At 49.9% G+C, this 13167-nt stretch overlaps 2 protein-coding genes across 3 annotated transcripts; one reads left to right on the top strand and one right to left on the bottom strand.

Moving 5' to 3' along the window:
- LOC8076149 (auxin-responsive protein IAA20) lies at positions 1417-3617 on the top strand. Of its 2 annotated transcripts, none has more exons than XM_021449100.1 (4): positions 1417-2280; positions 2393-2583; positions 2716-2857; positions 2938-3617. In XM_021449100.1, exons 1-4 carry the CDS (start codon positions 2048-2050, stop codon positions 2978-2980), a joined length of 609 nt encoding a protein of 202 aa, XP_021304775.1. In that variant the 5' UTR covers positions 1417-2047; the 3' UTR covers positions 2981-3617. The 2 variants fall into 2 exon arrangements, with proteins under 2 accessions (XP_021304775.1, XP_021304773.1); XM_021449098.1 differs by having other exon boundaries at positions 1671-2280; positions 2710-2857.
- LOC8076148 (ethylene-responsive transcription factor RAP2-1) lies at positions 10846-12132 on the bottom strand. Its single transcript, XM_002436507.2, has one exon. The coding sequence runs from the start codon at positions 11994-11996 to the stop codon at positions 11391-11393; it is 606 nt and encodes a 201-aa protein (XP_002436552.1). The 5' UTR covers positions 11997-12132; the 3' UTR covers positions 10846-11390.

The following is a 13167-nucleotide window of genomic DNA, read 5'->3' as shown; positions in this document are numbered from 1 at the left end:
ACTTGTGGTACGTATACTAACGGCGACAATTAAAAAGGGACATAGGGAGTACTTAACTACTTGTCTTGTCTGCTTGGAATTTAACCCTGCATGGCTCTATGAGGCTACTGGCGAACGTGGAGCGTTGGTAAAGCCCTTGGGGCTCATTTGATTCTTTAGTCTAAAGTTTAGCTTACTCAAGTTAATGTCTGAAACTTTAGTTCACTTAACTCGGTTTATATGGTCTAGAGTTTTTGGGGTGGTGGCTATGGCCCCGTTTCATTCCATGTTATTTTTTATCATCCATCACATCGGAATGTTTAGACATATGCATGAAGTATTAAATATATTCTATTTGCAAAACTAAAACAACAATTAGAGGATAATTTACGAGATGAATTTTTTTGATCATAATTAGTTTATAATTGGATACCAATTGTCAAATATAAACAAAAACGCTACAGTGTTTGTTAAATTTTATCACCCCCAACCAAACACCCCGCTTTACACAACACTTTAAATAAATCTCATGTTTAGAGCATTAAGTGCTAAAGTGATCTAAAGTTTAGTGGCTAAACTTTAGACTATGCGATTCAAAAAGGACCTTAGTAATCTAAAGAAAACTGTATTATTCAGTTCAATATTGTTCATCTCTAATGTTGTTCATAATGATGCTCTAGTTAAAAACGGGAGGAAAGTACTAGTAATTGGTATATATGGCACCTATTGCTCTATCTAATGAACCCAAATTTATACTCGTTTGGATCGACGAAGAGTCTGAGAATTTAATCATTTCATGATCCTAGAACGCCATACAAACAGATCAGAATTTACATAAGTAGTAGATTCTAAAATTCTAGGTCATGAATCGGATTACAAAAATCTCAGTGCAACCGAAAAACACCTTATGAAGACCAAAATCGGTGTAGGTATTGCCACAGTAATAACGAGGCGCCTACAATACAACCGCTATGGACGTGGGCATGACGGATGACGCACAAGGATTAACGTGTCCAATCATCATAGATCTAAAGTAGGAGTGACAATCATATGCGCCAGTGCATGGCCATGAACGTTAGAGCACTCATAATACAAGACTCTATCACAAAGTCTAAGACAATTAATTATATATTATATATGGTATTTTGCTGATGTGGCAGCATAATTATTGAAGAAAGAGGTAAGAAAAATAAGACTCCAAGCCTTATTTAGACTCTAAGTCTATATTGTTCGAGGTAATAAATAACTTTAGACTCTATGATAAAGTCTGCATTGTGAGTGGTCTCGAGGAGTACACCAGGCAGGCAGGGAGCTTTATTTCAGGTCCGCCGGCCCCACGCGCGTGGATGAAGGGCACTGACCCAAGTCCGCACCGAAAAACCGCGCTGGATCGACAAAAGTGCCCACTCTCCACGGCAACATCCCCCGGCAGCCGCTCACTACCCATGCCGTGTCGCGGAACGGCAGAAGCAGAACCACCCCCACCCCGGCCACCCGGCCACAAACCCCACCACGAAACCCCGTCCCGGCCGGGGTGCGCGCGCGCGAGGGGGCCGGGGGACGGGCCGCCGGCAGCGAACGGGGCCGTGTGCTCGTGTCTGTCCGCGCTCGGCAACGAGGCGGCCCGCGCTGCCGCGCCGCGCGGCGGCAGGCGGACAGCGCGCCCGCGGCTGGGTCCCCTGGACACCCGACACCCTGTCGGCCCCTTGTTTACCCACCCCTGTCCCCAGATCTCATCTGCCCCCACTGCCGACGCCGCCGCCCGGATCGGTCGATCCCCACGCACGCACACACATCCGCATGTGCGCCGCTGCACCACGTATATATACCCATCGTCATCCTCTCATCAATCGATCGCGTTACGGTCTGCTCATGCTCGAGCTCCAGCCTAGCAGGATTTTGCTGTGCTGTGCGTGCTCTCCTTCTCCGTGCGCCTTCCAGTCTGTCTCACACTACTAGCTTGGATCGATCCATCGATCGAAGTGGGTGTGTCAGTGTCAGCTGGCGCGGTGACCACGCATATGAGCGCACGCAGCGCGGAGCTGATCAAGGGAAAGTGATCGATCGGATGGAGCTGGAGCTCGGGCTCGCGCTGCCAAACCCGTACCAGTCGCCGATGGCCGCCGGCGGGGAGCTCGTCGGTCTGCTCAGCGGCTCGGCGGGCGCGTGCGGGAAGAAGAGGGTGTTCGGCGACGCGTTCGGGGCCGCCGCCAAGGCCACGCTTCTTCCGCTCTTCGTGCACGAGGATGGTGACGGCGGCAGCGGCGACCACGACGATGTCGACCATGATCCAAGCAACAAGTGAGTGTGCACTGTGCAGTGATTAATAATATACCACGTCCACGTGCGTACACCCGATCGAGATCTCGTCGTTTAGTAGTAAATATGAAAACGATTTCGTCTTTGTACGCAGGAAGAAGAGGCTGGTTGGGTGGCCGCCGGTGAAGTGCGCGCGCAGGCGGAGCTGCGGCGGCGGCGGTGGTTACGTGAAGGTCAAGATGGAAGGGGTGGCCATCGGGCGGAAGGTGGACGTGTCCCTCCACGGCTCGTACCAGGAGCTGCTCCGCACGCTCGAGCGCATGTTCCCCTCGGCTAACCAACAAGGTGCGTTGTTCCCGGTCCCGCGGCGAGCCGGCCGGCCACCGGCGGTGCTGCGGACGCCTTTTCCATCTGCCGCCGTCGATCTGGTCCAGCTAATTAACTTGGCCACATTCCTGTAACCACCGGCAGGTGCAGGTGCAGGTGCAGATGCAGGTCATGCAGAAGAAGAGGAGGTGGTGGCCTCGCACGCAGAGCGCCGCCGTCGCCATCCGTACGTGGTCACCTACGAGGACGGCGAAGGGGACTGGTTGCTCGTCGGAGATGATGTGCCGTGGGAGTAAGTATCAGTCGCTACTACTGTCTGTATCCATGGTGTGACATTCAGCAAACTTAAAAACGACGTTGATTTCCTTGCAGGGTCTTTGTGAAGTCAGTGAAGCGGCTCAAGATACTTGCGTAGCCGATGGACGGCGTCCGCAGGCACGCACGGCAGCGACGTGTAGTCTCACTACTTACCAGTAGCAGTATAGTACTCCTGGGCGTCATCTGCGAATGGCTTAGCTCACTCAATAATTCAGCGTGAACGTTGTGTCTGTCCTGTGTGTGCACGTAGACGTAGTAGTCTCCTAAGCTTTTGTTGGTGGTTTCAACTTTCAGAGCATGATGACGAAAGAACTGGTTAGCTGCTGTCATCACGTTTAATTGGTTCATCTTTGGGTCATGTTACGGTTTCGCTGGCGTCAGACCATGACGAGTTAGTTTCTTGTCAGTCGTCGTGGTCAGTGACGAATCTAGGAAAATATTTAGAGAATGCTTCTGGTACCTTAAGATAACTTAAGCTCTTTTTTAAAGAACATCAATAATAAAAATTTATAGGATGAGCTAAAGGGGACTACATGGGTTCTACCGCCGTAGGGGGGCTGAAGCCCTACCAGCCCCACCGTTGGCTCCGTCGCTGGTCGTGGTCGTCTGTGTGGTCGTCTAGGTCTAAGCATACTGCTATCTCAAGTTACTTTTGATTTCCATCGCATGGGTAATTCATATACTATGTGTGATGACTAATATGATACTGTATTTGACTTTTCCTTTGTAAGATACGCCATCGACTGCTCATAGTAATTAATTTTAAGAGGCCTATTGTTAATATTTATTCTTTCAATTGCTTATTTTTTCAGGGCAATGTTGTTTCTGTTTTTGCCTTTTTAACGGTGAGTGCTTTATTAACTAGCCGGCAATGTTACAAATTGACGTGGATGAGACCAATAAGAGGTAAACGATGTTGATAACGCACGCACGCGCGTGTGGTAGATCACGTGATCACTTTGGCGTAGACCGCGCTAAGACCTTGTTTGGATGTTGTCGGATTCATCTCAATCCACATATGTTGGGGTGGATTGAGGTGGAATTTAGTTCAAGTTTCATTCCAATCCACCCCAACATATGTGGATTGATACAAATACGACTACATCCAAACAAGGCCTAAGGAGTAAAGTATGTTGAAGACAACCCTATCGAAACGAACTGGCTTGTGGATTTTTTTTTATTGATTAACCGAGACAGAGAGATTATAGCATATTAAGAACAAGTCTTAGACGATTGGCTAGAGATATTTTGAGGGCACTCCCAGCCTAGAAACTAGACTATTCCTATATTCATTAATTAGGATGTCAACCAGACATAACGATAATAAGGGGTAAAGTTTTCTTTGCCCTTGAGGTCATATGCCCTCACTCTCCTACCCATTGGATTCGCTTTGAGAAGTGTGCAAACACACATCTCAATGCGAAACTGCTTTGAGATGTGTGTTTGCACACTTCTCAAAGCGAATCCAATGGGTGGGAGAGTGAGGGCATATGCCCTTAAGGGTAAAAAAACTGCGTAATAAGGTATTAGAATTAAAGAAGAGATAGAAAAAATGGATTCTTAGATAAGAAAGTATGTATACGTGGAAACTAAGATACGAAGATATGTGATATGTAGATGATAAAGAGAGAAGACTCGTGATTGGAGAAAATTTTATTTTGACATTTGAGAACATAGTTTATAGGTTAAGATTGCTTTGTGAAACTTGTCATGTACAATATAGAGACAGAGATATACTTCCTCTGTCTAAAAAACCAATTCCTAAAAAATTCAAGGACAGTGGGAGTATTAAGAAAAGAGAAAGGTACAATGGGAATGAGAATGACAAATATTACATGCTAAAATAACTCTTATATGGAATGGAGGGAATTGTAACCTTATGCATAAAAACAATATTCTAGGTTATTTTTATTAGATATGGCTAGTTTAGATTCAAATTGGCAATAGTTTATATTGTTCTTTTATGACGGTATATAGGTGGGTAATTTATAAGAAGATTAGGGAGCTACTTTTAGTTATGTTTTTACAATCTTCGTTTATAAGTGTAAAAATCTAGAAACGGATTTGAGGGGTTATTGGAGCTTTTAAATAATAAGAGAGGTGGATGGTTGTTCGATCAAATTTTTTATGTTGTAAGAGAAATTAGAGGTCAAAGTGTTACATTTAAATACCGCATAAGGTCAAATCGCACGCTGTTCGTCTTGTCGATCTGGTATGGCATAGCTAAGCGGTGCATACCTTTCCTCTCTGTCTCGAAAGTTTACTGGTGCTGTCTCATGGTATTGTCATTTGACCCGGCACTTTGAAATGCAAATGAAAGAGCTCAAGGCTTCACACGTTTGTTCTCTGTTTGCCCAATGAAAGTGTACACACCAATGAAAAAAAAATCATAAGCAAGTTCATCATCGCCTTCCATCGTACTATTCTTTTCATACCCGTAAAAAAAAGTCGTTTTATATAAGGTTTAGGTCAAACATTATTAGAAATATAAATCATAAATAATTTTTAAGTTATTAAATTTAAAAATATAAAAACCATATGAATAAATTTGTTTTAAAAATAATTTTATAATAATATACATATACCACTTTTTAATAAATATTTTATAAAAAATAAAAAGTCAAAATTAGATTTTAGAGACCGTATTGTTACCCTAAAGTACTTTTTTCATTGGTATGGCGAGACTATTGATCTACAAATATGGCCTTGTTTAGTTCTGAAAAATTTTGGAAAATCGACACTGTAGCACTTTCGTTTGTATTTGACAAATATTGTCCAATCATGGACTAACTAGGCTCAGAAGATTTGTCTCGTCAATTCCGATCAAACTGTACAATTAATTTTTATTTTCGTTTATATTTAGTACTTCATGCATGCGTTTAAAGATTCGATGTGACGGAGAATGTGAAAAATTTTGCAAATTTTTTTTGGGAAGTAAACAAGGCCTATATCGAGAGTGATGTACTCCCAAATGGGCCATCTATCTCCCTTGACTCTCGATTCTTGACGATATGATGCAATAAATGCCAAAAATGCAACCACTAAATGAAGTATACTGTATTGTTTTTTCTAAGAAGTACTCCAAGTCACAGGAACAACAATTTTGGTGTCAGTTCAATCAATTCCATTTCACCACCTCGCAGAAAAGAATTCCTTTTCACCAAGTTATTCTTTGTCATCAAAATTACTTGAAACAAATAAAGAAACCGAAATGATTCTTCCGTCCCTCGGAAGGTGCAGGCTTTCAGCTCCCAAGGAACAGAACAGCAACGTCGGTCTCTATGACCATCACGCGTCGTATGATTAGACTGTCTCCAACGGGTTAGCCATTATGACACCCAAACTTAAAAATGGATTATCCCTGTTGTTTGAGGTGAAAAATTTATGGTCCAATAGAGTAGACAAACCAAGGACGCAATTTGCGTCGGAGTCGACTAGAAACCCAAAAATATGTCATGCCACTCCATCTCTCTCCTTGACCCAAATCAATCCTACTGCACAACCGTACCTGGAAAAGCTTCGTCGTCGACACCGTGTCGTCCAGGCTTCACAAGCATAGATCCCTGGCCAACCAGCCTCGCCACCCTAGGCTCGCCGCCACTGCACGCTCGCATCGGCCACCGCGGATCCCTGCCCTTGCCAGCCCGCCCCACCATCACGCCGATCACGAGAGAGAGCGAGAGAGAGACTCAATGTTGCTACTCCGGTGCCGACGGTCGCGGCTCCCCATCCCTAGAATCTTCACCAGCTCGTGACGTTGCTGCTCCACGCTTCGACTGCTGCCAGCCGGCCAGCTCCTAGGCGGTGCCGCTAGCCCATCCGGGCCCCGTCGTGACCCTTTTGCCTTGTTTGCCTCCTTCTGTTGGAAGAGACAAGTTTTGCGTGTCTTATATCTTTACCGTAGGTGACTCATAGAATGGAATAGGTCTTCTATTTAAGTCAATATGCCTAAATAGGAGATCCCCACTAGAGTATTTTTCTGCGATTTCGTGAAGTCACGTCATCAGTGGGTCCCGCAATTCACTACTAATCTTCAAGTCACGTAGGTGCAACCAACCAAAACTTCTCCCCCACCATCAGCCATGGACGTTCACACATCCGTTCCAATTCCAGAAACTGATACACGTTGATGTCTGAGCTATTTATCTCCTATCTGTTCCACTTCCTTTATCCCTACCCACCATACAGTTTGCATCCTTTAAAAACCTAGACCATCACGGCAAGAGGAATGGTGGTTGTGGCAACAAGTTGAGCAGCAGTGTCGTCGAGTACCAACCCCCACACAGCGGCGTAGGGTCCTCTGCCACCATGTACCACACCCGCTCCCGTCAACCTCCCATGCCGCTCTTGCCCCATCCTCGCGCACCTCCATGCCTACATCGGCGCTCCCATGCCTGAGCACAGGGCCCAACCATGCCTCGCGGGCATTGACAGCCCAGCCATGCTCACCGAGGTGCAGGCCATGCTCTTCTCAGCCAGCGGCAGGGGCAACCGCCTCTTGGATGCCTTCCTCCGCCTCATCCATGCTTACAGCAGCTTCCAAGAGGACATGATGGAGCTAGAACGGGGACCTGACCACCATTCACCGCCACGACGACGTCCGCCTCGCCTTCGCTCTCAGGTCGCAGTGCAAAGCTGGGAAGAACATTGGCTGCCTCGCGGCCTCCACTAGGGACAGTGCGACTGCCAGTAGACAGCAGGCCCTTGCGCCTTGGCCTCAGCGACTTGCGGAGGTTGAGGTGGCCAAGGCCGCCACGTCGACCACATGTTCAGCACCTTTGCGACCATGTTGGCATCGTCCTCCGCTGGAGCGTGTTCCTGCAAGAGTATGTGGAGTCTTGGTTTTGTATGAAATTAGGAGATCGATTGAGGAGGATAGATCGATTAGGGGATTTTTATGCTGGAGTTCATCCGGGAAGGAAGAGACAGAGGTGGAAGATTTTTCTCACATGCAAATTAAAGGAAGGGGATGGGGCATTGGCTCAAGCAGTTGTGTTTTATGTACTCGAGAGTAATGTCCCACGTTAGTTTGGGTATCAATCTATCATGTTGATGATGTTAACGACCAAAAACTGGAGTGGGTATGGTGCATCGGTGTAGACTAGAGGTGAGAGGACATTCAAAATCTCAGTAGTTCCATCATTTCCCTTATTTTCCTTTATTCATTCTTTTTTACTTTCAACTTTAATATTTAAAAGTAGCTCCATGCTCAATATAACGTTACAAAGTTCCCTGCGGGGTATCATCTAGTTTGTTAGAGATAGTCTTACACCGTGTAGCTTCTCTAATGTACTCTCTTCATCCGGATAAAAAATACAGTTTTTTTACCTATACAAATACAGAATACATTCTAGATCTCTGTTAATTACCTCATTTATTTCGCGAAATTTTTTTGATCTGTATATTGGAGCACTTTCATTTATATTTGATAATTATTATCTAATCATAGACTAACTATGTTCAAAAGATTCGTCTTGATAATTAGTTTTTTATCTGTATTTAATGCTTCATAAATATATCCAAAGATTCGATGAGATTGAAAATTTTAAATTTTTTTTTTTGAAAACTAAGGCCTTGTTTAGTTCAAAAAAAAATTCAAGATTTATCGTGACATCGAATCTTGCGTCATATGCATGGAGTATTAAATATAGACGTAAACAAAAACTAATTACACAGTTTACCTATAATTTGCGTGATGAATTTTTTGAGCTAGTTAATCTATAATTGGACAATAATTACCGAATAAAAACAAAAGTATTAGGCCAGTCTCAGTAGCCTGTTTTAATGCACTATTTCCAAAATAAATCTGCTGACAGAGCATCAATGAAACGAACAATGAAACAAACTCCACAATGCATGAGTTTCACCTTGACGTTTCCTAGGCTGGACAAAGCATTTAATTACTGCAAAATGATCGGATCACATGCAAGATGGTGAAACGATTTAGTCCTCAGTGGGAATTTCATCCCGTTTCACCGCGTGGGAAACAACGCCCGCAGAGTTTCACCATAGTGAAACTACTTCCTTTTCTCTCCTCTTCGTTTAATGCAAAAAGTGCAATCTTGCTGACATGGCGCTCTAATAAATGTGCACGACATTTTGGTGAAACCTCCATTGAGACTAACCTTACAGTACCCAAAATCCAAAAATTTTGCCAATTGAATAAGCCTAAACAAAGCCTAAAGTTGACCCAGTGCCCTCCAACTCCAATCAAGCATCTTGATCTTATCTGACCCCACGGATTGAGTGAGCCCGCACCGGATCATGCTGTCGTCGCCCGTCGGTGAGGTACAGACGAGACGATCCGGGACCTGCATGGTTCCATAAAATACTGCCCGTACCATGATATCGATCCAAACACACAAGTACACGAACAGGGACTAAGCTACCTTCGGTTGGCAGCACAAGCACTAGAAAACAACACGTAGTACTCCGTTGAACCTCTGGTGTGTGGCTGAGAAATGTCACAGGCCTGCGGTCCTGCGCGGCCTAGTCCGGCTCCGGTCAACTGAAACCAGCGTCGTGGCCGGCGGGAGCGACGGCTCCGGACGAAACAGTCCAGATCAGCAAGGAAATCCGGTGGTGGCGCCCGCACGCTCCGTCCCAAAATCGCCCGGGGATTGTTTTCCGGTGCCTGATGCCGACCCAGATGATTACGGTCAGATGGATTCTCATGATCGAACGCACGAACCACGTCGTTGTCGTCGCCGATACTATATACGGGGGTCGTTGCCGTCCAAACTTGTTTGATTGTTGTTGCCGCCGCCCGCTGTCCAGTGGGAATGTTCTTCTGCGACAGTGCACTAGAAAGCTACGACTACACCAGTTTCAGAGTGCAGATATTTTTTTATCATGTGTTTTCGAGTTCTACATGTCCCAACAACGTGTTCACTGTTCACTTGTATCGCAAACTGGAGAGACGAGACGAACATTCACATGGGCCTAGACGCCTTTTTCATCGAACTGCTTACTTTGCTCCGTTTTGTTCCATGCGAGACGAAGCAGCACATAACTACAGCGCTTCATCTACCAACCGTGCTGATTCGATCATCTGATCCCGAAAGCGTAACCGGATGGACGTGTGGTGGGCAATGGTACTTTGACGAAACGGCGCCAGAGAAATCTTGCGTTGTGCGACGTCCCATGCCGATGCCGTGGACCAGGCGCCGTACTCCCCGGTCCTCGTCGTCGTCCGCTGCGAGCCCACACGAATCTTCGCCTGCAGTTCCAGGTCCAGGTCCAGCTCCAGGGGCCAGGGCGGCGGGGCCGGCGGCTCTCGAGCGCCGTAATCAATTGCCGACACGCGCATCATTGGCCAGCTGACGATGAGGACGAGTGCCACCACCGGACACACACCGGTGGCGCCTCCCCGGTCCACGCCATCCCCACGGCCGAAACGAACCAACGCACGCAGGCAGAACGACCGGCCGGTCCACCACCCCCAGGGCCCAGAGGCCGCCACACCGGCACGGCACCTCACGGCCACCGCCCTATCGTTTTCGGCGGGACAGACAGGTGCACCTCGCACGGCAAGTCCGTGTCCGTCCACCGCGCCGCGCCGGCCAGGTCGCCAATCCCCGCGCGGCACCGCAACGTGTGCCCGTCCCCGTCAGGCCGCCAACGCCAGCACCACCACCGCCGGACGCCGCCGTCGCCCCGACGGCCTCCTCAACCTTTGCCGGCTGCCGCCACCGCCAGCAGGTGACACGACGAGGACCCACTTCCGAGGGGCCGAGACGTGCTAAAAGATGGTAAGGCCAGTTCGCGACGGAAGCCCTTCTTGCTGCTGCTTCTTTCAGCCAAACAGACACGGCCTGGTATGGCATAGGGAGCACGCAAGATTCACACGAGACCATCAAATTGGCCTCATTTGGAACGGTGGAATTTTTGCTTGCCCAAAATTTAAGAACAAACTATTTCGTATCTGAGAATTCCCATGAAGTTTGAAACAGAGCACAGAGATTGATCACAACACCAGTTGCCTTCGAAATTCAAATCGGAATCATCAATCACAAACAAGGAAAAGATTGACGAAGCTGTTGCCCATCTTGCTTGCCGGGAGTATCTTTTTTTTTTTCTTTACACACGTCTTTATGTGAAGGGGAGAGGTACATAGCCGTCTTGCATAGCTACATGCCCGCATACACTGACACGCACGCACGCACCCGTCTGTCTCCTGCTACTGGTGTGCTAGAGCCGTCGCCGTCGCCGTCGCCGTCCGTCGACGTCGACTCCGGGCAAACGGCACGGCTAGCACGCTAGGCTCCTCCTACTACTTACTACGGTTTCCGGCCCTGACGTCGACGTCGCGGCTCCATTATTGGCCACCTCCGAGCTCATCCGCATTCCACCGAACACCTTGCGCTGCGTCCCTGGCGCCATCTGGTTGCCTGCTTTACTTGCTACTGCTGTCTAGCTAGCTAGCTAGCTACCCCTTAGGTGAGTAGTTTTGCCTAAGGACTAGGAGAGTAGTAGATGGATGAGGGAGAAGAAGAACGACGACGAAATCACTCGTCGTCTGAGGTGTCCGGGGTGGGCTCCCGGTTGAGGTCGGGGTTCTTGGGGCGGCGGCGATGGTGGGACGACAGCGGCTGCGGAGAGGCAGCACCGCCGCCAGCGAGGCCAACGCCAACGCCGCAGTGGAGCGCGTCGACGCGGGCGCCGACCTCGGCCGCCTTCTTGCGGATGGCGGCGGCCGTGAGCCCCGCCCCCGCGCCGCCGTCCCTGTGGCCCTCGGGGTTATCGGCCACCGCCGCGCCGTCGAGCTGGTCGGGGAAGTTGAGCCGCGCGGAGCGGCCGCGGAGGTAGAACACGGCCGTGTCGTAGGCGCGCGCGGCGGCGACGGCGGTGGAGTAGGAACCCAGCCAGATCCGCGACCGCTTGTTCGGCTCGCGGATCTCCGCCACCCACTTGCCCCACTTGCGCATCCGAACGCCGCGATACTGCCTCCCTCCTCCTCCTCCTCCTCCACCTCCGCCGCCGCCTCGGCCGTGCCCTGCCGCCGCCGCAACCGCTCCACCACCGGCGCCCAGCACCGTCGCGGGCGGCACCGAAACCGGGGCAGCCGGCGCGGGCTGCGGCGGCGGGCAGAAGGCAGTGGCGTCCCTCTCCATCCCCCCGGTTGGTTCGGCAGCAGCAGTTTGTTGCCGCTGCGGCGGGGGTGGTGGTGGTGGTCGTGGGGCTACTGGTCTGCGTGTGTGTCTGACCCTTCCCCTCTCTCTTTCTCTTGCGCCTATGAGCGGTGGGGTCTATAAATAGTTGGGGATTAGGCGAACGGCCCAGGTGGGGGATTAGCGTGGAGGCGTTGAGTTGGTGAGAGGGCGATTGATTAGGGCGTGGCGGGATTTTTCGCGGGCGCGAGTCGGTGCGCGATGCTGTGTGTGTGTGTGTGTGTGGCGAGTGGCGACAGGGACGGCCGGCGCCTGCGAGCTGTGTGAGTGTGACGGTGACTATGAGCTTATCGCCAGGGAGTTTTTAGTAGAGTAAACTAGTCGCTCGTTAGGTTTTGGTGTGACGGGTGCGGTCATTAGTGCGGTCGAAATAATTGATGGTCGGTGCGCACTCGGAACGGATGCCCCTTTCTCTCTCTCTCTCTCTCAAAAGCTCTGCAGGACACTGTCACTTCTGAATGATGCTTTGCGGTATGCATGATATCGTATGGTATGGAACGTAACGGTTGTGCGTCCGGTCCGTGATGTAACATGGATTTCCTGTTATATGGCACGCCTCAGTTGTGTCTGAACGCCGCGCCCGCAAAAGCTAACGAGGGACGGACGTGTACAGCGACGAACGATGGCAACGCAACGACGCAAGTAGGCGGCCGCGCGTTGCCAGCTTACGTTACGTGCACCGCATCTAGCCGGCCCCCGCCGCCGCGGCGGCCGTAACAGAGGTCCTGTGCTGGCTAATCAAGAGAGCCGTCGCAGTTAAGCAACGCGATCATATGCCCCCCAGCCGTCGCGACCGTCGTCTGCTACGCGAGAGACGACGTGCGCCGCCGACGGGGGCCGAAGAGCTACTAGACCACCCCCTCGCCCGTGTCATCAGCGGCGCGACACGCGACCGCGGAGACCGAGACGAGAGGCGTGCGCCGCCGACGGGGGCGCCGAACAGGCCGCCCTGGCCCGTGTCAGCAGCGCCGCGTGTCGCGCCGCCAGGGGCAGCGAATGGACGGACGAGCGGACGGGGCTGGCATCGGGGATGGGCCGGCCGCGAGCCGAGACGGTGCGCGCTGCGCGGCGACCGACGAGCACGGGACAGCTAGCGCGCGCCGACATGCGCGGG

Source organism: Sorghum bicolor, chromosome 10 (assembly GCF_000003195.3).
Source record: "Sorghum bicolor cultivar BTx623 chromosome 10, Sorghum_bicolor_NCBIv3, whole genome shotgun sequence".
Taxonomy (NCBI): domain Eukaryota; kingdom Viridiplantae; phylum Streptophyta; class Magnoliopsida; order Poales; family Poaceae; genus Sorghum; species Sorghum bicolor.
Note: the sequence above shows the minus strand (reverse complement) of the source record. Positions and strands in the feature narration are given on the sequence as shown.

Bases quoted from the DNA above. Each gene is read 5' to 3' on its own strand.
- LOC8076149 (XM_021449098.1), top strand. From the start codon at position 2,048: ATGGAGCTGGAGCTCGGGCTCGCGCTGCCAAACCCGTACCAGTCGCCG. The intron at 2,281-2,392 runs GTGAGTGTGCAC...CTTTGTACGCAG, and splicing joins GACCATGATCCAAGCAACAA to GAAGAAGAGGCTGGTTGGGT. The intron at 2,584-2,709 runs GTGCGTTGTTCC...AACCACCGGCAG, and splicing joins CCCCTCGGCTAACCAACAAG to GTGCAGGTGCAGGTGCAGAT.
- LOC8076148 (XM_002436507.2), bottom strand. From the start codon at position 11,996: ATGGAGAGGGACGCCACTGCCTTCTGCCCGCCGCCGCAGCCCGCGCCG.